At 44.0% G+C, this 24,746-nt stretch overlaps 2 protein-coding genes across 3 annotated transcripts in view; both read left to right on the forward strand.

Annotated features, from left to right (window-relative positions):
- CA5A (carbonic anhydrase 5A) overlaps nt 1-7,325 on the forward strand; it is a 26,825-nt gene extending 19,500 nt beyond the window's left edge. For both annotated transcript variants that reach the window (XM_052796452.1, XM_052796453.1), the window contains exons 6-7: nt 346-501; nt 2,461-7,325. In XM_052796452.1, the coding sequence (XP_052652412.1) occupies nt 346-501; nt 2,461-2,640 (336 nt within the window). In that variant the 3' untranslated portion in view covers nt 2,641-7,325. The remainder of the gene's footprint in view (nt 1-345; nt 502-2,460) is intronic.
- Nucleotides 7,326-10,368: 3,043 nt separating this feature from the next.
- The window catches only part of SLC7A5 (solute carrier family 7 member 5), a 41,274-nt gene continuing 26,896 nt past the window's right edge, over nt 10,369-24,746 (forward strand). Inside the window, exons 1-2 of the mRNA XM_052796451.1 lie at nt 10,369-11,083; nt 24,565-24,690. Of these exons, the coding sequence (XP_052652411.1) occupies nt 10,483-11,083; nt 24,565-24,690 (727 nt within the window). The 5' untranslated portion in view covers nt 10,369-10,482. The remainder of the gene's footprint in view (nt 11,084-24,564; nt 24,691-24,746) is intronic.

The following is a 24,746-nucleotide window of genomic DNA, read 5'->3' on the forward strand; positions in this document are numbered from 1 at the left end:
TTTGCTTCTAGCTCCCACAGAGACGTAGTCAGTTACTCCTTCGCACTCCTTGTTTCTTCTGCACTGAATTCCTAATGGCTTGTGGGGACAACAGAAATACTTACATTTTGCCTACTCACTAGCTGCCTCTTATTCCTCAAACCCAGCTTACCAATTTTGTACAAGTTTATGGGGTTTTAAATTATTATTTTATGTAGATCATTATTAATATTCACAATACCTAATTTTGCATATGCATACATAACTTGTACAGTATTTAATCTAATTGTTAAGATCTTTTTAAATCTTCTGTCATTTTTTTTCTCAAAATATGATTTCTAAAAATAATTTTTTTCTGGGGTTTAGGACGCTGTTATTGAGTTTGATGTCTTTGATCCCTCCTGTTTGATACCTTCGTGCCCTGATTATTGGACCTATGCGGGGTCTTTGACGACTCCCCCACTTACCGAATCAGTCACATGGATTATTAAGAAGAAGCCAATAGAAGTTGATGAGAATCAGGTAAATCTCATGCTTACGTTTCAAATCCTACCATACCTGTTTGACTGCCTGCTGCCATGGAGGGGAAGATGCACAGAAGTAGTTGCTTACCAGTACCAGTAATTCTGTGTGAATACACAAGGAACAGTGGCTAATTTGCACCCAGTATTTGTTTGGGGAGGAATCCTGACATTAATAACAGCTAATATTGAAAGACTTAAGACCTCTTCAGCAAGCAGTTAAAGATGCTTCTCCAGCTCTCCCATAGAGTTTTATCTTGATCTGTGATAAACAATGCCTTATGCTGGAAGCTGCCCCTTGAAATCTTCTAAGGTTATTTATTGGAACACTGCATAATTTTGCTCTCCTTACCAGGATGCAGCCCTTTTTGTAGTAGGGAGGGAGGAGAAAGGGCAGGTTTTTTGAAATTCCAAAGTCTGACCTTTTGTGCATGTTCTTGATAGTCATGTGCATTTGCACAGAAATCTTGCAGAGCCTGCAAGGGCTAATCCTCTGTTCCTCCCTTGGGCGGACTCTGAAGTTACAGAAGGGTTTGTGGGTGGGTCTGAGTCCTTCACATGCCATTCTGATGGCGAGAGTTAGATTGAGTCCCCATTGGGTTTTCTCCTTTGCCTTTGTAGGCATGTTTGCTCTATATGTGGCTGTGCTGTCCTTGAATTCCTTTTTTTTTATTATTCCCCTTTAAAAAGGACAGACAAACAAAGGTTTCAGCAACTGTTTGTATTACAGAAGTTATTCAAGTGGAGGAGTTCGCTGTCAATAGTCTGTTCTGAGACCAGCCCTAAGTTGTCACCGTGTGCCCTCTACTGCTTTTAATTTTAGTACTTCATGTTTCAATGTGATGTTATACCTTAGTATGAAGTAGATGTAGGGACAAGTAGAAAATGGTCAGAAGGAGGACTCTTTGGAATTGTACTAGAATTGTGGTTTTTGTTGGAAGTTTTCAGGATTTTTTTGTCTGTTCAGAGAAGTGGAGTACTTTGAGGGGCATTGCAGCATAGAACAAGTCTTGGAGTTTGTTCCAAAGCAAGTAAAAATGAACAACCCCCCAAAATCTACCACTTTTTTGTGGTGTAAGAGGCACTGAAAGTTATCTGTGCATTGTCCCTGTTTTTTGAGGCTTTGGTTAATAATGAAGTGTGAGTCCAACAACATGAGGCAAAATACTGAACTTTTTTTTTTTTTTTTAATACAACTTCTGCATGGAGCTAGTCCATCTAGAAAGTCATGCTCCAAACAAACACTAATTCTGAAGAATAAGCATGTACGTGATCTTAATGTTTTAGTTTACATAAAGGAACAGGACAGGAAGAACTGAAGATTGTTAACAGAGCAGAGAGAACTGAATGCATAGTGTATCATTCTTTTAAATTGAAACTTTTTCTTTTTTTTTTTCTTGGCTCTTCTTCACTCGTTCTTTTATGGCATAGAAAGGCTCATAGTTTACTTAACATTGTAATGCCCTTGTTAGCATTAAAAGCTGATCTGCTGCATACTTTATTTTGATCCCCAGTTATAAACCACTGAGAACAACTGTGTAGATAGTTGCTTGTTGAGGTTCCCTCTTTCCTGGGTGCCAGCATATGCACATCTGTATAAGGTAACAGAACTCCAGGAAGGGTGTAAATTAAGAAGGTTGAAGAGGTTTATTTAAAGATGGCATATGTTCCGGTATTTGAATGGGAATCAGTTCCATCTGAGACATGCCACATTTGAGATTTAGTTTGCCTAAAGATGACAGTTGACTGACAATTCATTTTCTGCATTGATATGGACGATGGCGTAATCTTTGCCAGCAGGTGACAAAGAAGTGCCAGAAATTCGTGCTAAAATTTCTCAGCAAGCAAATGTAATAGTACCTTTGATATATTTTCCAAGCGTGAATGATTGTGTTTTGTCGCGAACTCCAATAATTCTCCAGTTAGTAAAGTCACAAAATTGGACATTTCTCATTCTCAGCTGGAGGCATTTCGGATGCTGCTCTTTACTTCAGATGGTGAAGAAGAAAAGAGAATGGTAGACAACTTTCGCCCTCTTCAGCCATTAATGAACCGAACCGTCCGTTCATCCTTCCAAAGCAGGCATCTCTTGAATACTGAAGTACAGCCCAAGGACCACGCTGAGCAGATCAGGCCATAGAGGGCCCATGAAATGTCAGTCCAGACTGCAATACCTGGATATAATTGACATCAGTTTTTAATTATTTTTCCTTTTTCTGCAGTGTGTATATGCCATACAGTTTCACAGCCAGCCAGTTTCAGTTCTGCTAAGTGCCATTTGACCTTCAGTAGAGAAGCTGTGGGGTTTTTTTATTTTGGCTTTTTTTAAGAAGTAAATAATGTTAACCCTTAACAAATTGACTTGCTTTAAAGCAAGGATCAACAAGGAATTATTTTGACAGTTAAAGGAAAAATAAGGGCATGAGGTCTCTTCCCCTGCCTCTGTTCTGAATTGTTCTGTATCTCTGTCAGTGACTAGCATGAATTAATAATCCCAACTAAAAACACGTTAGCAGGCAGGAAGTGTGAAGAAGTGAAAAGTATTAATAGTGATCAGGTCCTTTTGTGGAATTGTTTCAGAGGTTTGGGAAGAGAACTAGCTTCTCTAGTCACATAGAGAGAGACATTTTATCTTCTTCCTTTTTCCTTGGTGCTTAGGATGACAAGAGGAGAAGCAAAAAAAAGACTTATAGAATCTAACGTCTTTCCATTCTATTGACTGCGTGATCCATGTTTGATATGGATGCCGCAGAATGTCCACTCTATCTATACCACAAGCCAGAAGACTTTTTCTAAAACGTTATAACAAATGTGGAAGCTTTTAGCTTTGGCAGCTTTTACTTTTCTGTATTAATAGTGTACCAGGAGAAGAGAGCAGAAAAGAATTCACCAGTATCTCAAGATTGGCAAGAGCAGCAAATTAGGCGAAAATGTCCATTTGATTCCAGGAAACTGATCACATCAAAGGAAAGCAAAATTAGATAAGCCCCAGCTGACCCTCCCTATGGAATTTGGGGAAAACAAAACAAAACAATTTCTGAAACTTAATCCAGTGCTAGGAGAGTACGGACAAAATGCAGCATTCAGATACTTGAAGGATTTTTTCCAGTAACTCACAGAGCGCCAGTGCACTCTCTTCAAAGTTTTGTTTTAAGATGTACTTTTCTTATAAAAAGAGTTATCTAGCTTCAGGACAACTGGGGACCAGGCTATATTGATAGCACCTTATGGTAACAAAGTTAAGTGGTGGTTGAAATTTATTTGTGGACCAGACAAAATTGTTGTGTAAGCTGCCAGCTGTGGAGCCTTATCGTAGAGTTATGGTCCAATTGCCACAAGTATTATCTACCTCTGAAGCATACTACTATTAGCCATAATTTTCTCTCAAGCACCTTTCTCACTGGCTTTTTATGCTTTACTGTATTTAACAGTGTGCCCGTGCATGAAATTCACGTACCAAATGTACGGTCAGATTTTCAGATGAGGAACAGGTCTGTCTGTAAACTCATGATGTGATCTTGATTGGTTGTATTTGAGGAGTCTTCTTGGAGAACAGATGCTACTTGGTCTGATTCTGCCAGTAAGCAAAGTCACTGGTTGCTGGTGTGGTTCAGCACAAGTGAAGCCAGGACACTAGCTTGTCAATGCTAAATTCGGTACTTTAGAATCGATACTCTTTTTTTTAAGTCCAAGTGTTCAGTTTAAAAGCACTTTAACACTTTTTAGTGTGACCGTGATGATTTTAAGGCTTTTGAATATTCTTGTTTAACCAGTTAAGTGCCCGGGTCCTGTCTTTGCTTCCTTAATAGCACTACCTCAGGCTGTTGTTATGTTGCAACAGTTGTGCCTTTCTCCTGTGGCAATTTGAAATGTGGCCACTTAACCTTAGAGTGACTCTACATAGTAAATGTAAGAAAATCTCTCTTCTGTCTCAGTCTAGTATACTTATTTTTAGTGTGTAGTATATTCAGCATGGCAGTATATATCTTTGGTTTCATTACCTCTCCCAAGCCCTTACCGCTTGGTTGAACCTTACCATCGTGGTTGAACTCTGTAGAACTATACCATCTATACCAACTTTGTTGAACTATACCATCTCAGATGAACTATACAGTTTTTGGCATCATCAGACAGACTTTCTACTATGTTCCTGGTCTGCAGAATCACATCAGTGATTTTTTTTTGCCAGAGAATGACAGGTTCCAAAATAATTTTGGAAGGTATATCTACAGTTAGCAATAGGAAAAGAATTTTACTTTCTGCCTGAGTGTACATGATCTAGTCATTGTTAAGCTTGAGGTTTTAGTTCAGTGCTGTTCTTGCAAACACTTTTCTGAGGAGGACCCCATAGAAAGATGGCAGTGATCAGAACTAGCATATATCTTGTCTATCTTTGAGATTTTTTGCTACTCATTATTAGCAGTTAGGAAAAACTGTAACACAAAGACATCTTAATGTTGCCTTCACATTTAAAAATACAGGTGACTCATCAGCACTAAGCTAGCTATAGGTAGCCTGCATCAATATCCCTATCATATATGAATGGGTCTTTTAAAAAGCTTAATGCAATTGCTCAAAGTTTTTTTAGTTGCCTTGGTAATTTTCATGAAGTTTTTGTGTACCTCTGATCCACTGAGCTTGTTTTGAATTAATACAGCTTTCCTAGCATATGCAAATACAAAATATATGTTTTGTTCTTAGGGAACTACTGTGGTGTAAATGTTTAATCTTCAGATGCTTCATAATGCTGTAGTATGCTCATACCCAACTGAGTTCTCAATGGTTAGGTTTGCTCCACTGAAACAAATTTTCTTCCTAGGTGTGTAAATCTCTTTTTAACATGCTCACCACCTTGCATCCATCAGAGGTGATGTTGGATATTCTATTTCCAGTGATCTATTTAAAATTCTCATAGAGATTTACATACTTTGTTAAAGTATTGTCATGGAAGTTTTGTTAGAGAATAGGTGTATTACCCAGTCATACAGTTAATAAGCTATACTCCATATATATTTAGATAAAATCATATCTAAGTATACTGACATAAAATTAATCAATTTCAATTTCAGCACTGGTAGTTTTAAATATCTGGAAACAGGGTCAACATAGAAAAAATTAACTCTACTGTGCTACAAAAATAAGCTTTACAGGGATTTTCTGTTACAGTTATTTTGCTGTGTTTTGAGTCTTGCATTTATGTGTTGGTGTTTTAGTATCTCTGGTTAAGGTAGGCAGTATCTCAGTTGCAGGGTGGATTGTCATTGAAATTAGCAGTCTGGAAATGAACAGAAAGGTTTTGGGGGGTTTTTTGTTTGTTTGTTTGGGGTTTTTTAACTTTCATGTTACAATGACTGTATTGGTCTTGCAAAAGTTAATGTCAAGAAAAAGAGTTCTGTGTGCCTGCACACATGTATGTAAGAGAGGCGGTGGGATAGAATTCTTTTGCCTTATTCTCTCAGTTGCGTGCAGGGAAAAACGATTTGATTGTTGGACTAGAGCTAATATTTGTAATGATTTTGCACAACTAAGTTAAACTCTATTTGAAGGGTGTCTGCATGGGAATATTCAGGCTGTTCTTTTAGATGGTACAATACGAAAGGGTCAAAGCACACATTTGTATTTGTCCTTGCATAGTAGTCACTTCCTTTACTTACTGTAGTGGGAAGGCGTTCCTGTGGCAATATGTACTAGGAATTAAAGGCTGTAATAGAAGTAATCTTGAGGACAGCTTACTGAAAAGGGAGGAGAAGGTTTTTGAGCATAGATAGGCATCTGTGTTGGTCTGACTTCCAACTGCCTTTCAATATTTCTGTTAAATGTCACTCTTATCAGAAGTCTCATTCTTGGTGACTTAGTTGGAACGACTTCATTTGGCGTTTTTAATGTTTGATGCATATTCCTAGATTCCAGAACTTTCCCACCAGTGCACTTCAGGTGTACGCCACCATGTATACCTGACCAGTCTTCTGTCATAAATGGCTTGCATTGGTATTTTTACCGCAAGTCTGACAGGAGTGTATCTTCTGGCTTTGAAAGCTATAGAAATGGAGATTGCTTTGATCTCACAAAAATCTACTGGGTTTTAGAGCACTGGAATTCTACATGGCTTACTTTTGAGGAAGGGTCCCTTTTTCTGCTCAACTTCATAATCAATAGTATTTGCTTTAAAATTTGAATGCCTTAATTTTGAATGTCTTGTATTTCTTGGCACATCTTTGCTTTTTTTCTTTGTGCATCTTGGTTTTGTGGCAGTTACTGTGTTGTGTATTGTAATGTACGTTATCTGCCTAATCATAAGTTACTGAAATAATTGTCTTTGCGGACAACATATGTAACAGGGAATGCCTTTTGTGCTCCTAGGATACAGGCCTTTTTCCTCAGTTTTTACCCAATGTAAAGAAAATTCTAGCTGCTGGGTTTTAAACTGTTACATTAGTGCGTGACTATGCAATAAAGAAACAGAGAAACCTGTGCCTGTATCTCATTGTGTAATTAAGCTCTCCAAGTTAAAAAGTAGATTTTCTGTCAAGAAAAAAAATACAATTCCTCCTTGAGAATGAACCAGTTCATTGTGAGTGGAGTCTAATCAGATATCAGACGTTCTGTGATACTTAAAAGCTATGAAAGACTCTGCTGGAACTGTATTATAATTGGAATGAAAGAACAATGACTTCTCTGTTGCCGCTGTACTGATGGAAGGATATCTAATTATTTGTTGCATTCAGCTAGATGCAACATGCCATCTAAAATGGGATTCCAAATTTTGAGGATCTTTGCTGAACTACTTCATTTGATGCTGATCATTAAACTTGACCTGTCAACTAAGCTCCTTTTTCGGTTGTGTAATTGGTCTTGATAAAAGTGAGCGTTGATCTGATGCGTGGTATAACTCTCAAGAGTTTCACATTTAGTGGTTGTGGCTACAAGAATCTTACCTGAAAAAAACTTTGAGTAAAATAAATTACTTTTATTGATAAAAATTGGCTACTCAGGTAAGCTTTAATTTCTCTGTCTCACTGCTTAGCCATGCTTAGAGTCTAGATAGCATATAGATGTGTTATCCTTAGCTGAATTCATCCCATCAAGTTTCCGCTTCTTTTGACAGGAAAAGTAGATTACATTCCTGGTTAAGGAATTCCCCGTAAAATAATTGTAGACAATACTTTTATATAAGGCCTCCCAAACTGTGCTATTTGGTACCCTTTGTGGTAGGCAAGCCATTTCAGTATGAAGAAAGAGTGGCATGGGTTAAGAGTGAGGCCAGCTCCACTATTATTACTATTTAAGGGTTCTAGAAGCTACCACCACTTCCATTTACCCAACAAAAAAGCTTATAAGCTCGTGTATTAGTATAGTTGGGGTGTCTGCTCAAGAAATGGCTTATTTGGTTCCAGCAGGCTGTCTTATTTTGATCAAGGCAGCTTTCCCGATAAATGGTTAAGAACATACACATTACTTCTAACAAATGGCCAATTTACTTCTGATACTGGTAATTATTTGTCTTTCTGACAAATAATTCTTTCCGTCTTTCTTTTTGATGTGACAAACCTGAAGTGCCTGAGTATTAGCATATGGAGAACTGATTGTATAATCAAATAGTCTTCAAAGATTCTGCAGAATAACTTGGGGGCCTGAAGAGAGTTAATGTTCGTGGTCAGAGCTGATAATAATACTTAGCATTTGTGAAGTGCTTTGAAGATACAAAGCACGATATGAACACACCCTAACACCGTGACTGCAAAGCAGGTATTTTCTCAGTAATACAAATGGAGAAACAGTTGAAGAATTAACTCTGATTAATTTGCAAGACAGTCAAGTATGTGGTTGACTTTAAATATGGCAGTTTGGTGGCTGCTACTCCACTGCTACTGGATCCCAGGATTTCCCAATGGAAATGCTGTTAAAACTGAGACCGAAGTCTGCAAATTCTTACCTGTCAGTCTATTAAGAAATTCCCTTTTGGAAGAATTGGATGCAGAGAGAAAAAGATAACTTGGTCCCATTCTTGTGAAAGTTAATGGAAATTTCTGTGAATTAGGTTAATACCAGGTGTAAAACACCAATCATCAAGCAGTTAATTTACTTGCCTTAAGGTAAGAACTTAGTCTAGAGCACTGGTGAAATAAATCCATCAGTGAATGATTTTGTTCACCCAACTATACAACTGATTTTGAGCATTCACCTGAAAATATCTGAAGCATACATCTTATTTCAATTCCAATCCTGTCTGCTGGATTCTGATGTAATGAGGCCAACACAGAGACAATCCCGTATGTTGTAGGTACCTGTTTTTTTCTGATTTTATGGTCCTGTGAACATTTTGCCTAGGATAAAGTATGAAATACCGTAACAAGTAAATGTTGGGTAAATCTTACTTTGAGAAGTAATCATTTTAGACTACAGCCATATAGCCTCTGCGATGGGGCTAACAAGAAGCTGTTAAGCTAAAGAAAGGCTTTAGGGGTTTCAGGAAAATTGTGTGATAAATATGTTTTGCTGTTTATTTGTAATTAATTTCCATAGTCTTTGCAATCTCTTCAGGATCCCATTTCTCTTTGAAAACTAGGAAAACATGCTCGGTGCAAAGGTAATTTTATTCTAAGCTTTCTTCTTAAATAGGGATGCTTCTGTAAATCGAGAACCACCACCGTTTTAAGCCTCTGGGCTGTTGTGGCTACTAGCCACTAGGTGTCAGGTTCTGATTAGTGCTTCAAGGGGCTGCTCAGGCGTCCTGTAATGGTTGGAAGTAGTCATGATGCCAATTACCAACGTGAGGTACCTGAAAATGCTAAATGAAAATGTTGCTAAAATGTTACAGAATGCAGATCTCCCGTTTCTCTGAGGTATCTTGCAGAAAACCTCCTGATGCACCCTACTGCCTGTACCGAAGCATGTCTGAAACTTGCAAGGAGGAGGATGGTGTGGGGAGGAAGGACACCGACCTTGGGTTTCAGAGCTTGGGCACAATTTCTCGTGTGACACCAACTGATCACTTGCTGTGAAACAGCTCCTCAAAGGTACCGCTTCCACCTTTCAACGGGCAGGATTGTTGTTGAGAATCAGAGGTTCCAGGCTTTAGCCTCTGAACTCATCTCCTATCCCGCAAGGGCAAGAGGGAGTCTGAATTTGCTGAAGAATTGGCTCCTTAGGCACTGTTGTCAAGTGTCCAAGTAAGTGCCCTTGGATGCGAAGCCTATGCCTTTGTTGAGGTAGTGCAATCGAAGTTGCTCATTTTGCCTGCACGCTTTGCCAGACTGGTGATTTTTTTTAAAATTTTTTTTTTGCAGACAAGTCTTTTTGGTGATCTTGGCGTCCAAAACGACAGGCAGATTTCTGCAGTGCCTCTGCAGAAATGCAGGCGATGCAGCGACGGGGCCTTAGCCTGTGCTTGTGTGAATACATCCAGTAAGTGCACTAAAATCAGGTGCGGCTGGGGCGGGGGGGGGGGGGAGCCGAAACTGGGAGACGCAGGTTTCGCTGAACTTTAGGTTTACGCACGCACACACAGCCCCATTCTCCTTCGTGAGAACACACAGCCCAGCCTAGGCAGGAGAATGAATGGCAACCACCCTCCCCTCCCGGCAGCTGACACCAAGGAGCCCCCCCCGGTACCCCGGAGCTGGGGGTAGAAGCGGTGGGGGGGCCGCTTTGGTCTGCTGGGGCGCAGGGAAGGTCGGAGCCGGGGTTGGGGGGGGGGGGGGGGGGTGGCGTGCCAGCCGCCCCCGCCTGCAAGGAGACCCGCCGGTTCCCGGGGGCACTGCAACACCCCCCCTTCCCCTTCCTCCTCCTCCTCCTCCTCCTCCTCCCGGAAAGGAGGCCAGGCCCTCGCTCCCCGCCTAAGCGGGAGGCGCTCGCCGCACGCCGCCCACCGCCGCCGGAACAAAAGGAGCGGCCGCATGGTGGTGGCGGCGGAGCGCCTTGCCGCGCCCGCCCCGCTCCGCCGGCCCGCTCCGCTCCGTTCCGCGCCCCGCTCCGCGCCGCCATGTCGGGCAGCGGCGGCGGCAGCAGCAGCAATGCGGTGAAGAAGAGGAGCCCGGCGGGCTCGGCCTCCTCGCTGGCGCAGGAGGAGGAGAAGCAGGCGATGGAGAAGATGCTGGAGGCGGCGGGCGGCGGGGCGCAGGAGAACGGTTGTCCCCGCTCGCCCTCGCCCTGCGCCTCCGCCGAGGGAGAGGGGGTGACCCTGCAGCGCTCCATCACGTTGCTCAACGGCGTGGCCATCATCGTGGGCACCATCATCGGCTCCGGCATCTTCGTCACCCCCACCGGCGTGCTGCGGGAGGCCGGGTCGCCGGGGTTGTCGCTGGTGGTGTGGGCCGTCTGCGGGGCCTTCTCCATCGTGGGGGCCCTCTGTTACGCTGAGCTGGGCACCACCATCACCAAATCCGGCGGGGACTACGCCTACATGCTGGAGGTGTACGGCTCCCTGCCCGCCTTCCTCAAGCTCTGGATAGAGCTGCTCATCATCCGGCCCTCCTCGCAGTACATCGTGGCTCTGGTCTTTGCCACCTACCTGCTCAAGCCCATCTTCCCCACCTGCCCGGTGCCCGACGAAGCTGCCAAGCTGGTGGCCTGTCTCTGTGTCCGTAAGTACCCGCAGGTGCCTGCTGTCCCGCTACCCCCACGTGGCTCCACCGCTCGCCGTCGCCTTCCCCAAAAAGTCTGCCCAAACAGCTGGCTGCCTCGAGCCCGGCGCTTTGTCGGAGATGCACCGTCTCTCCTGGGCTACGCTGGCTGCGTACTGGGTGTTTTCAGGCTGTTTTGAACAGCTTGAGTAGCAAATGTGGCCCCATCCCAAGTAAATTGAGCAAAAAATATCCCAACATGCCAGTTACGGGCTAGCGAGCCTCTCCGATTTCTGGCAACGCAGCGAGCGGCACGCGATAAATGTAACGTGTATTTTGCCCGTGTGCTGGAGCGGGATTTGTCGTGCCCTCCTGCGGGAGTGTGTTCGGGCAGGGTAGAATCCACCTTGCAACCCTGCAGTGCTGAGGTGCTGCGGTGGCTGGGATGGGCGTTCATGTGCAGACATCGGTGAAGATAACGTGCAGTTGGGAAGTTATCTGTCACGAGCAGCTAGCTGGTGCTGAACGTGGCCTGTGCTGCAGTGCCTGGCTGTTTTCAGCACCAGTTTTGAGATGTTTCTCAGCTGTATGTGCGCTCACACCATGCTCAAAACCTGGGGTTTGGGGGTGGGGTTTTTTTGCTAGTAAACATTACATCTCACGAGATGTTGCCTCGCAGAGAAGTTCAGTCAGGCTGCGATGAATTTAGGGCTACTGAGGTTTGCCATGGCCCACAGATCACTCTCTCCTCCTGTCGTTTTTATCGTCTCTCTGGTATTTTGAGGTTTGCGGTTTTGCCAGTGAAGCCCCATTTTCCATTGCTCCAGCGATTGCAAAGTCATCCCGTTCCAAATTCCTCATTCTTTAAAAACAGGACCATTTTCAGCCTTACTCTCCTCATTTCCTATTCCATCTGTGTTCTACTCCGCTGGTAGTTCTTGTGCCATTGTAAAGATGTATCTTGGGAGAGGATATAATTTTTGTGAGGGCTTTATAAAGCATTTATTTGGTGTACGAAGTTACAATCAATTGATCTTTTTATTTTTTCATTTTGAGGTTGTGAAGAGAAGTCTGCTTGTTCGCGCTGTCCAAAGGGAGATTGTGTTAGATTCCTTCACCCTCTGAGGATCGCAGGCATTCAAAAGTTGCAGCACATGGTCGTTACGGGAAGATATATTGTCTGTAAATGTCTTCATACACAAACTGACAAGAGTTTTTGGTAGATACGTTACATGTCACAGGCAGGGCAGCAAATTGTACTTTTCTTTGGGTAAGATTGAAACTTATTCGTTCCCCAGATAAACTTTTAAGAACATAATGGCAAGTAGACAGCCATGTGGACTTTCCATCCAAGTTTTTAACAAAGCTTAAGTTTAAGAAAGCTGTAGCAGGGTTAGAAAATAGTTCTGCTGGTGGGTTTCTTGCCTCAAGTAGGGTCTTGTGAAAAAGCTGGTTTTAGAGCTTCCCTGCCAGTCTGCAATATGGTTTCTTCAGTGACAGAGAGAAAAGGGGCATGCATGCATGCATGCATGCATGCACGTGGCATTCACATTTTTTGCTGAGAAGCCAACAGAATTAGGGCGTTGATTAGATGGACTTTTCTTACTGTTTTATGTCAAAGTTTTGCTGTGCAAGAACATACTGTAGTTGGCAAAGCCTCTGAGAACATGATTCCAGTAATAAGTAACTTTTCGTCTGGAGGACCTTTCCCAAAGCAGGTAGGATGAGGTGTCCGTGTTCCCATTTTACTGATCAGAAAACAAATACAGAGGTAAAGTAGACTTGCCCCTGGTGAGATCTGTTTAGTGACAGGGTGGATTGCAGTATGAAATTTCTTGATGCCAGGTCTCATTCCCTCTTATGCTTCTCCAGTAAGTAATGTGTCTCCAACTTTCTTTTGCTAGCAATTAGTAGTTTTCCTGAAGCAGAACTTGTTCTTGAACCTTTATCTTGAAATGCCAAGGAAAGAGTTGCTAGTTCTACAAATCTGTGTCATTTCCATGTGTTTCTTCTTTAAACTCTACTTCCCCTCCTACACCGCTGGCTACTATTTTGTTTATGCTTTGGGTTAAATTTTTGTTTGTCTCCTTTGCTACAAAAGGTTAGTTCATCATGCATTGCCTTCAGCAAGTTAGTTTTCTGTAACTTTGATTTTTGGAGTTAGTTTTTTGACTGTCTGGTGCCAAAACCACATCATGAACTAGGAACAATAAATGAAGTCAATCTGGACCAAGGACTTACCAAGTCACACAAAACTTCTATGGACTAAGAAGCAGCTTTGTTACATGGTTGTTCCTAACATAACCCTACCTAGTGAGATATTTATTTTTTTCAAGAGCCCTAGGGTAGGAAAAATGGCCTATTTGTGCACACGATCTAGAGCATACATTAACGAGTTATCTCAAAGAGGGGAAGAACAGTTTAGCAAGCAATAGGGGAATTTGGGGCCCCAGGCTGGAATACGGTTGACTTACTATGTAGCCAAAACCCAGCCCTCTAGAACAGTACCAGCTGTATTCTCTGCAAAATTTGTATCTCAACATAAAATGCAATTGACTGCATGGTTTCTAGCAAGTGGAGAAATAACAAAAGTTACTTGTTTCCACTTTGAGTGTTACTGGTGTTGAACAGTTGAATAAATAATGTGTTGTTCGCTATTTGCCGCCATGAAGTACAGAAATTGAATTCCTAGGCATTAAGATAATCTAAATAAATCACAGTCTCGAAAGAAAGAAAAAATAGTTGGAATAGGGAATTTTGTTCCTCTTACGGTGCTCAGGAAAACAAGGTGGGTGGTAAGTAGAATTTAACTACAAATAGGTATTTTCTGCTATCAAGATTGTAATCTACAGACAGTTAGTATGCAAGACTACTTCTTCCGTAAGACAACACAAATGCTTATTAAGGTTGCCAAATAAAAGTGTGGGAATTCACTACAGGGAAGTCTTCCTGTAGCAAGATGGGTCAAGCTGTTCATCATTAGCGTGGCTTATTTTATGTTCACCACGAAACAGCCAGTGCTCCCTAGTTGTAAGAATTTGCAGGTGGTTTGGCTTAACTCTTCAGGCTGTGGGTTACTTGGGTAACTCATAAACAGCGTGTCATTTTACCTGTAAGATTGGGTGGCTGATACTTTTAGAACTGATAAATCATAAAAGCAAATGCTAAGGGATAACAAACACAAAGTCCACCTGGTATCCACGCATTTTTGAACAGGAAAAAGTTGAAGTTCATGAAACTGAGAATTTGTACATATGCGTGAAAACCCAACAATAATTTGAATTCCCCCAAATATGATCTCATCTAAACCAATTTTACCCCTTCTGTAGAGGATGGAGGGACAGTTACTAGGTCCTGACTTTGCATATTTGATGACATCTGCGTTACAGTATCAGTATTGTACATAGCAAAGGCTTAAACTACTAAGGATTCTGTACTCTGTCTCAGGTGCACATTTGAAGCTATGTTAAATGAGAATCCATGCTATTTGTTGTCGGCTCCTCTTTTTTTCTCTTGAGGAAGCATCACAGTGGAACGTACATTCGCACTGCACTTCCAACATACTTGTATCTTTTTCTGTGATTTTCTACAATATATTTTGACTTTGAATTAAAAATATTTAGGTAGCAAGTGTAGTTTGAAAGAACTTGTTGTTTGTGTATGTTGCAGGACCACCTTCACATAGCAGAAGCGGGATTATGTAAAACTGTTCAATCCTGTCTTTTTTTCCCATTGAAGAGGTGGTGTCCAGGTAGCAGCCTGAACAGTGACACGGAACAGCATCCAGTTGAAATGCAGCCCTGATGTCTTACAGTGCAAATGGGTCAGATTCTCTTTTTACAGCTGGCTGCCACTTGTGTTAACATTTCTTAAATGTGAACTGATAAATCTTAACAAAAATCATTGAAAAAAATCACAGAGCACAACCTAATACACAGTGTATGTTCTAGAGATGGCTCAAAGATGGAAAGTTTCAGATTGTCCAGTTAAAGATAACGTGCATATTCCTTATTTCCACCTGTTAATTTGCAGATTTCCTACATGCGAGAGGTCTTTGAATTGTGGTACAGTAAATTCCCTGTAGATAAGGGAGACAAGGGATAATGCTGCTTGATGTTTCACAAGTGCCTGAACTGTTCTTTCTATACACATTCTTATATGCAGCTTGCCACACACCCCCTGTGTGCTACATGACAGGTCGTTCTGTAATTTACTTATTTCTTGACAATATAATCTGCTCCACAGAAGCTTGAGAAGCCCTGCCAGTTGCGTGTAATTTTACTCTTGATCTTCAGTGTCAAATCAGTGGTTTGGTTGTTAGCTTCTGAAGCCTTTTATCACTTGTTAATTATATATGCTAATCTGGCACTAATAACCCCAATAATGCTGCAGCAATATCTGCTACTTTCAAAGCTACAGTATTTTAATCTTCTTTAAAATTTCTTTAGCCTTCCATTGCTGCTTATGAAATATTATTTTGGGCACTCCTCTTGCAAGCACGGAATTCCAGTAAAATGATCACATATTTCCCATTTGTCTCTTTTCTTATGAACAGCCTAATAGTGGAAGAACTAGTAGCAGTCAGTGCAGAGTTGAGTTATATCTAATAGCACATGTCAGACAGAAGCGTAAGTGCCTGACACCCCCCTGAGTACATTGTGTGTTAGAGGAGGAGAATGGCATCGAATCCAGGGTTTGGCAAAAGTGTATGAACACATGCCTTGAACGCTTGCCAAATTATAGCCGTAGTCCATAAGTGAATATTCACTGTCAGCATTTCAACTAGAAATCACATATGTTGAAAGCAGGAACATCTTTATTTGGTATTAAGGTTTTACTTTAAACCTGACAAGTTTGGCTGTTTGACCAGCTGTTTAAAGTGAAGCTATGGGTAGATTTTCAACTCATCAGGTATTAGATGGTAAGCAAGGCAAAGACAAAATACATGTTACGCTTGTCTGTTTAAGATGGGTTTATTCTGCAGCATTGCTACTTCGAATTAATCTGCCAGGACAAGCAGGGTGTGAAGCTTTGAAGACTTTTTTTTTTTTTTTTTTTCCTCCTCCTCCAGAAAGGTAGATTAAATGACTAAGCTGTATCAGTAAATATGCAGTTGTTTGATCTGAGTGGAAGGAAGGTGTCTTCGTAGAATCCCTGCTGTGTGGCTAATGTTGCAAGACTGAGGTTGCTTTTTTAAATCCGCATTTAATTAGAGAGAGTAGCATTAATGAAAACAGCCTCTGACACTAGCAGGACTCCTGAAATGGATGAAGGTTTGGAGGACTCTTGAAACACAGCAAGCAACTACTGCATTTCTTGGCATCTCTCTCTTGGCTCTCACAACAAATGTCCCATTAAATTTTATTGTATTTGAATGATTTACAGTACAACTGAGATCCTTCAGAGTCTTTCTTTTCTGACATGAACAAATTGGGAAGGCTTTTTCAGAGAAACTCTCCATGGTCAGTCAATTCAAAGCAACATCACTAGGTATTTCAAGTATTCCGATAATCTCATCGTCCCAGTGCCAGATGTGGCCAGTAGATCAAATGCAACGGATGAGAAAGCAGTTTCTTGCCAGCCAGCATGCGGAGCTGAATTCTGACCCTCTGCATGGCATAGGTGGCATCATTCCGACTAAAACCTGCCTGGAATTTTTCACTAAGTTCATGACCCAGGATTTAGCACTCCATGCTGAAGTTCAGCCACCTTCCTGTGGATTTGTGGAACCTAATTCAGTACGGCTATGGGAAGGTGCTTCTGTATGAGTGTAACGTCGTTGTGGACCAGGTAAGATGCCATGTTTTGCAGGTGCAGTAGCTGACCATCTGCTTGGCAAGGGTGGTGATACATCTGTGGGGCTTAATGTGCACATAAAATATTAGTGGTGTTTGCTGTTAGGAAGATATTTCATATGAGGTGGGCATGGTGGAAAAGACGTTTAGCTTGTGATAGTTACGGGGTCCTTTTAATTTGCTGGGAATGGAAGAAATACACCTCTTTGTCCTATTGCTAAGTCTGTATTTTGTTTGTCTTCCTGTGGTAAAATGACCTGTTTTGCAGAACTGCTGCATCATAGCAACTTTGTCATCTAGCAACTTTGACAGTAAAAACACAAGCATCTTTCTAAGGAGACAAATCAGTAACTCCTACCATTAGCTAGGAGTTAGCTCCCCTAACCTTAATAAATTCCTCGTAGTTTTTCATGTACCACACAATTTGAATAGTGTAAACTGTATCACTGTCACTACAGAACCTTGGTGCCAAAGCGATGGGTGCATTTATATAGGCTTGAGATCCAGCCTCTGCAGTATCTGCAGAGCGTGAAATTCTTCACTGAGCTCTTCCTCCGGGCAGTCCTGGTGCTGCCTTTTGGCCCTGCCCGTGCCGCACTGGTTGGCACAGCTTTTGAGAGAGAGATGGCAAGTAAGTGCTTGTTAATATATTCTTGCAGAATTCTGGAAACTTGAGGGTGTGGGTATTTCTGGCTTCCGTGCTACGTGATGAAATGCTAGCATCATCCCGCTTTGCACTAACTTCTCTGGCTCCCAGCTCCGAGCCTGTTTCAGCACAGGGGCTTCCTGGAATTGGAAGAGAGACGGACCTGCGGCACGTTCAGGGTGTCTGCGGCCATTTGTTGGAGACGTCCAGAGCTCATGGTCTCAGTTAGGGGCTGGGGCTGGAGGCGATCCCTTTTCTTACACTCCAGCGGTAGGGCACCCTTTCCTTTCACCTGTCGTTTGTTGATGCACCCGTTCCCTGATTCCTCAGCACTGCTGTTTTGGGAAGAAAAATAACAAGGAAGCTGTAAATGGTTGCCAGGTATGTTTATTGTTATAAGTTGATTTTAATAGAGACACATTTGCTCTGGGCCAAGTGCTCCTTTCCAACAGGCTCATGTGGTACTAAGTGTTTCCCTTCTACAGACTGATTGCCCTGGCTGTTAAGTTTCTCCAGGAATTTGTCCTTGGAAGAAATATCTGCAAAGTTTTTCCTTCTGCTTTTTCTCTTTACCACCTTGCAGGGCACAAGTCTTCACTCAGTACTTACCAGGTTGAAATTTCCCTAACCATTTTGTGTCTATGTCCTTATATGTATGTCTCATATTAGATTGTGCTATTAGAAATAGGCACCTGAGACTATTGGAAGACGCTGTGGCATCACAGCCACCTGAATATAAAGTGGGTAATTTTTGGCCTCAGTGAATAGTTAAGGCATTGAGTTTTCCCATGCATTTAAACCACTGTAGTCAATATAGCATAATTCCTTATTTGTACTGTGTGGAGTAACTCTTTATTTTCAGTGTGTGTAACCTCTTGTGAGCTTAGGCAGCAGTTCTCTTTAAAGCATCTGGACATTTTGTGTCCGTGCCATGTACTGCTGTCATCCCTGTGGTTTGTTTCTTGGTGGCCATGGGCTCAGCTTGTCTTGTCTCTGTGCGAAACCTGTTTGTACCATCTTTGGTAGAAGAGAAAACTGCTTGTCCATCACCTGCACTTTATGAGTGAAAGGAGCAGCCTTTGCTGGAGGATGGGGAAATGGAAAGGAGCTGAGAACTGTTCTGAAAGTAATTGCGAAGAGAAAATCGACATGGTCCAGCGGCAGATGGTAAATGGAAGCATCGTCTTACAAGGCTAGGCGCTTTGGAAATGTGTGAGTTACGAACAGGAATCACTGCATGATTTATCCTCTGTGTGTGGACAGTGTTACCGTCCCCGTTTTCCTGGTGGGGAAGCTGAGGTGGAGGATTTCCCTTTGTTCTTCCCCTTTCTTTCCACAAGTTCCCTACCCTACTATGCTTTTTCATTCTCGTTCTGTAATACCACGAATAGGAATTCATGGGTAAAGTGCAGCAAGTTAATTGAGTTTACTTCTTTAACGCAAGCTATTTACACACATTTATCCTTGTTATAGAGGTGTATACTGAATTATATAGGAAGCACTACAGGTCAAGACCTGGAAAACCTGTAGGAGATGAAATAAAGGACAAAAGCGACATTGCGCAAGGCTCCCAAGATACATAACCTCACATGCGGCATGAAGGCAGCTGTGCCAGTACCTCAAGAATTCCTACACTCATTTCAGAAATGTTTCACCTGAAAAGCTGCTAAAGATCTTGGGTTGAGCAAACTCCTGTCACTCCATCAGCAAGTTACATACAGTGCTGGAATTGGATCCTTTTTTCCCCTGTGAATGAGGACAAGTTCGCAGAGCTGTGGATCGGCTGCTTGTTTGTTTCCCCCTTTTTTTTTTTTTCTTTTTGCCTTCCCCAGACAAAGCCTCCCTGAGCACTGTCTTTACTCCATCTCCGATCCATGGCCACCTTCCATTACCCCGGGAAAGCTGCAGCCCTGCCTTTTTCTATAGGACAGTTGCCAAGACTGTTGCATCATAAATGCCAAGCCCCAGTTTACCTGTATTAGGGCTCCATTCACGTACTGTTTTCTTTGGGCAGAAACACATGCCCGCAGGGCAGCTTTACTACATCCTGCCTTTCCTTTGTAGACACAGGAGCTGTTGTTACTCATAGTGTGTTTGTCATGGACTTGTTCTGTGTGGGGATTGTCATGATCCCTTTCTGTGCCTGCTTCGTAGGGATTTATTGCTATTGTCATCTAGAAATCATGTTTGGGAGGGATCTTGGAACTTGAGTTCAAACAAATATTGCCATAAAATGTGAATTGCGGAGGGTCAAGGTTCTGGATCCTATGTTGTATTAGTCAGTTTATCCTTGGTTCCTATCAGTAAAGGGGGAATTACCTGACTGTGCAGGCGAGTGCCAGCAGAGCAGGTTAAGTGACATGCCTAAAGCCAGCTGGGACTACTAGCACAGAGTAAATAATTGAAGCTGGACCCGCTGGTGTCTTTAGAAAGCCAAATTTCTCTTTCAAAGCCTCTGGCTTCCCCTGTGGCCTGACTATCTTGAAATGAAGCTCACCCTCAGCTAGGCGAGAGCAGTCACCAGAAGAAACGAAGGGATGAGCAGCACCTTGCGAACATGTTCTCTCTACAGCAGTCACAAACCAGTATCTTTCCTACTATCTGCCAGGAGTAATAAGTAAATAAATAAAAGTACCCCCTCTTACATCTGCAATCATTGCAGCTTTCTAGCTCCTATTATCCCAATTATGTAAAGCCTTTGGAGATGGGCTGCTGGATCAGACAGACTGTCGTGTCAGGTTGTGCTGAAATCCGTATTCCTAGAATGAATCCCGAGAACGGCTCCGATGGGTCACACTAAAGGTCTGCCTCGCTGCATAGCTGGCGTCTGACAACAGCCAGTGGCTGTAGCCTTAGGAAAGGTGTTGGCAGAAATGAAGGCAGCGCAGTCTGATCTTTCCCTGCATCGTATCCTTGCCCTGATTCATAGCAAAGCTGTGGCTGTGCAGCTTTCCCCTGTTGTTCCTGGGGAGCAGTTCATCCGAGGTGAACGGAGCGGTGCCAGGAGGAATCCCGCAGCCCCTGCTTCGCAGGGTGGCATCTCGGATCAAAGGAATAAAACTTTGTGCTTTAAGAAACCCTAGCCCTCCGCTCTCCTGAGAAGTTGAGCAGCCACTGGAATTTGTCTTGGAGTTTTACTGAAATAGTACTCAGTCTGTCCTTTCGTTTCGGTGTCTGTAGGATTCTTTCTGGTGGGTGAGGCTGGGTTTTTTTTAGCCCTTCCTATGTTGAAAGCATCTAAGTGTAGTAACTCCATCACGCTCCTTTAGGAAAGACAAACATTATTACATGGTGGGAAAAAGCAAAGCAGAGAGATTGTGACTCAAAGGGCTCTGAATCATGACTGGCGTGGAGGAAGCTCTCGGCCCTGTTCAGAGTCTCTGACCCCAAGTGTTTTCTTATTTTTACTGAGCCCGTTTGTCTGGCACCGATATGTTTTTAAGGGCTGAATACAGTCGCTTCCGTTGCTTTTCAGTTTTGGACTGTGTAGAAAGCTTTTGCCTTTTATGTACACCACCACCGTCCCACAGTCCATCCAGCAGACTCTGTACGGAACCAGAACATGAAAAACAGCCCCGAGAAAGTCAGTATTTAATGTGGAGGCTGAAGCAGCTATTGTCAAAGAAACAGAATGCCTAAATGGGGAGGGGAATGTCACTGTCGCACCTCTAAGGGCTGTCTTCACTAACGGGAAAAGTGTGCTTTTAGATGTGTTAGCTCATCCTTTAAATATCCCTCTGTAAACAAGGAGAGTTTTATTTTTAGCATAATTGCTGGTCGAAGTGAATCCTGGATCCTCGGTTCCCTCCCCATCCTCCCCATTGGGATTCGCTAGAGGTGCTTTTAGCAGATGAATTGTGATATGTGCTTAGTGATATTTCACTGTGTTTTCTTCTCTCCCCCTCACCTCCCCCCTGTAGGATAGACATCCTGTAAGTTGACCTTGCTACCCTTTATTTTCTCCTCGCCTGTATATCTGGACAGGGCTGGACTTGATGCTTGGTGCTGAAAAGCCTCCAAGCCCGGGCACGCCGTGTCTTTCTAATTAGATGCACCTTATCTCCCCTGAACAGCATGGGGTGGAGGGGCCCTGGCACAGGGGGTTACATTTGGGGGAGGCGGTGGGGCAGGTTTGTCGGCACGGTTCCTCGCTGCTTGCTTTCGGCCGTGTGCTGAAGCAGGTCGGCCAAAACCCAGCTCGTGCTGTCCTGTGACCTGTGCGGGGCTGTCCTTCCCAACGAAAACAGCTCTGGGTCATTTCAGTCTCACCCACTCCAAATGCTCAGACACCCCCAAAGTGCCAAAGGGGCTTGATACCAAAAAAAGTGAATCTGAAATTCCTTCTTTACTTCTGGCTTTCATTCTTGTAGGATATATCGGATCACGTGCTTTTCTTTGCGAAGACGTCCAACTCTTCCATTTCTCCAAACTTCCAATGCTCTTGTATTGAGATGACACTAGATCCTAGGGGTTTGGGGGTGGTGGGTGGGGAGCCAATGATCCTGAAAGCAGGCATCGTATTCTGGGACGTGCCGTCTGCTGTACCGGGACTGGCTTTGCCCTTCCCTGCCTAAAGATCCCCTACAAGCAGCCTTTAGCTGTGCAATACATGGCCACTTAAATCCTCTCGGCCTGATGCATATTGCTGTTGTGCTGTGGCTCTCGGACCCCTGGGAATGAACGATGCAGCTCGTGTCCCTTCTTGCCTGCGTGTGCTCTGAGTCACCGGGAAGTCCTGTCCCTCTCGGCGCTCGCTCGAGCGGGAATGTGAAGTCTAATCGTTGCTGTCAGACCCAGATAGTGCAGTCCCTGAAGACTGAGCTCTCTGAAGCCAGCCCGTAGGTATGTCTGAGCCTGTCCGTGGCCACATATTCCAGGAAGGCTATTCCCAGCTCTGGTGTGGGCTCTGTGTGCGATTCCCTGAACTCTTACTAACGCAGTTGCTTTCCCACAGGCAGGGCAGGATGCAGGGTGGCAGCGAGCCAGTAAGACCCTTTCAAACGCCCAAATATTCCTTCCTCCTCCCACGGTTTTCTTAGTTTGCAGTTTATTGTGCCCTTGCTGGGAGGCAGGGTACGAGGCTGCGGGAACGTGCCTTTGCTCCGAGCTGACGAGATGTGAGCAGCTCCGGTGCGTGGTCCTGCTGCAAGCTGGAGAGCAAAGGCAATTTGCACTGCCAGTCCTGTGCAACCGTCTCACTTTGGAGGTGAGGTAACGAATACACGGTGTGCTGGTGCCCGCGTCCTTCACGTGCACGTGTACGTTCGGCTGGATACTGGTCTGTAGTCGGGAGGTAACCTTGCTTCAGAGTAGGGGTGCGTCGTGGTTTTCCCTGTGATGCTCAGCATGTGTTGAGGGTCTTAAGGCACTGGGTGCTCTTGTTGGGCAGTAACCAAGCTGACTAGCGGTATTTCTGCCTCCCACCTTTATCCATCGCCTTCCTCCCGCCCCGTTCTGAAGCACCCCGTGCGGCTCAGCCCCATGTCAGGCTTGTGGCCAGAGTCCCCACTGGCAATCTCCTGGAGAGACTGGTGACCTGGGGAAGGTGCTGCTGAGCCCCCTCTTATCTCTGGGGGTTTCATTAAGGCTGAAATATCTACCTCAGATGCTCTGGGCTTTAAACAGTGAGTGTAGATATAGCCCGTAACCTCGGGAGAGGGTGATCAGCATCTGAGCTAAATATTTTGGGGAGCAGCTGTTTGGCTCTGGCCGAGGCAGCAGGGTCCTGTGAAAATGAGCCGCAGGATGTGGGAAAGAGCCTTTGCCATGAGGGCAGGGCCAGCCTGGAAAGGATCCCGCAGGGAAAACCCTCCAGCTGCAGAAGAAGGGTTGAGATCTGCTCTTCCCTGAGCTGCTCGGTGACCGGTCAGCTCCGGGCACTGGTGACAAGCTGGTGTGGAAGCAGTGAGGGGTGGCTTGGTGCAAGGGAGAGGAGGAGGAGGGGAGGGCATCCAGCATGTGGGGCACTGTCATTCTCTGCGTGACATTTGCCCATCTCTATAACAAGCAACAGGCTCTGGGGAGTGAGCAGGGCACGAAAATAGTAAGTGACTTGGAAGAGCAATAAAGGTTTTAGCCATTATTTTCTCTGAAGCAGGTGAAACTCGGCCGGTCAGCAGCTTTGGGGCTTTAGCCAAGCCCTGGTTTGTGCTGTCCCTCGCCTGGTAGGAGTGCCAGACTGAACAGCGGCAGGAGCGGGCAATAGAGGAGGGTGATGGGGGAACAAGGGCAAAAAAAGGTAGGAAATAAGGCTTCGTTCGCTGCATTAACCACCAAGCAATTTGTAGGTAGTGGGAGCTTCCTGGCAAGCAAAACGCTGCGCGGGGAGGCAGCACGATCAAGTCCAAGAGCGAATCTGAGCCGTTGCGCTGGCCCGCTCTGTGCAGCCCTGTCTTCCATCACCGTGGCGGGCAGCCCTGGTGAGCATCTCCGAAAGCCTGCAGAGCATCCCCGGCACCACTGGTCGAGCGGGGCAAGCAGAGGATGAGGGTTTCCCGAGATCCCGTCCGTGCCGCTGACCTGCGGGTGTTGTTGGTCTCATAGCTTGCCGAATGCGTCAGGACAGAGACATCTCTTCCTTTCTGTTTATGGAGTGGGCAGCCAGGGTATGGCCCCCATAGCCTTTTAGGTGCTATTGTTATACAAATAACTGTATATCAGCTCTGGAAGCTTGTCCTGACATTTCTATGGTGTTTTCACACAACAGCAGTGTTAAATTGGATCGACTTAACAGGGGTTGCAGCCAAGCGCTTTGATGCTAATGGTTGCAGGAAGCGCTTTTATTTATATGCCCTCAGAAGCGTACTTCCCGATGCAGAAGGACAGTTCCTTGTCCGAAGGAGCGTACGCACTATTCAAACCACCTGTTGCCAAAATGAAAAACAGAATAGAGAAGTGTGTGGCTGCAGAGCCTTGCTTTCGAAAAATTTCTATTTTAGGAAGAGACTCTTTCTGTTTGCTTAAGTTTTAGCAAAAAGCAAAGGCCAAGTTGTCATAATTTGTTTTGCATTTTCAATGTTTCCGGGAAAACTGATGTGTGTCTTCTTGTCCCTTTCCCTTAGTGCTCCTCACAGCAGTGAACTGCTACAGCGTGAAAGCTGCTACTCGTGTTCAGGATGCCTTTGCTGCGGCAAAACTGCTGGCGCTGGCTCTGATCATCATTCTTGGCTTCGTGCAGCTTGCAAAGGGTGAGTATATTTCCTTTTTCTTTTGAGGGTGGTGTGCAGTTAAAGCAGAATCTGGG

This window comes from Harpia harpyja, chromosome 9 (genome assembly GCF_026419915.1).
Source record: "Harpia harpyja isolate bHarHar1 chromosome 9, bHarHar1 primary haplotype, whole genome shotgun sequence".
NCBI lineage: Eukaryota > Metazoa > Chordata > Aves > Accipitriformes > Accipitridae > Harpia > Harpia harpyja.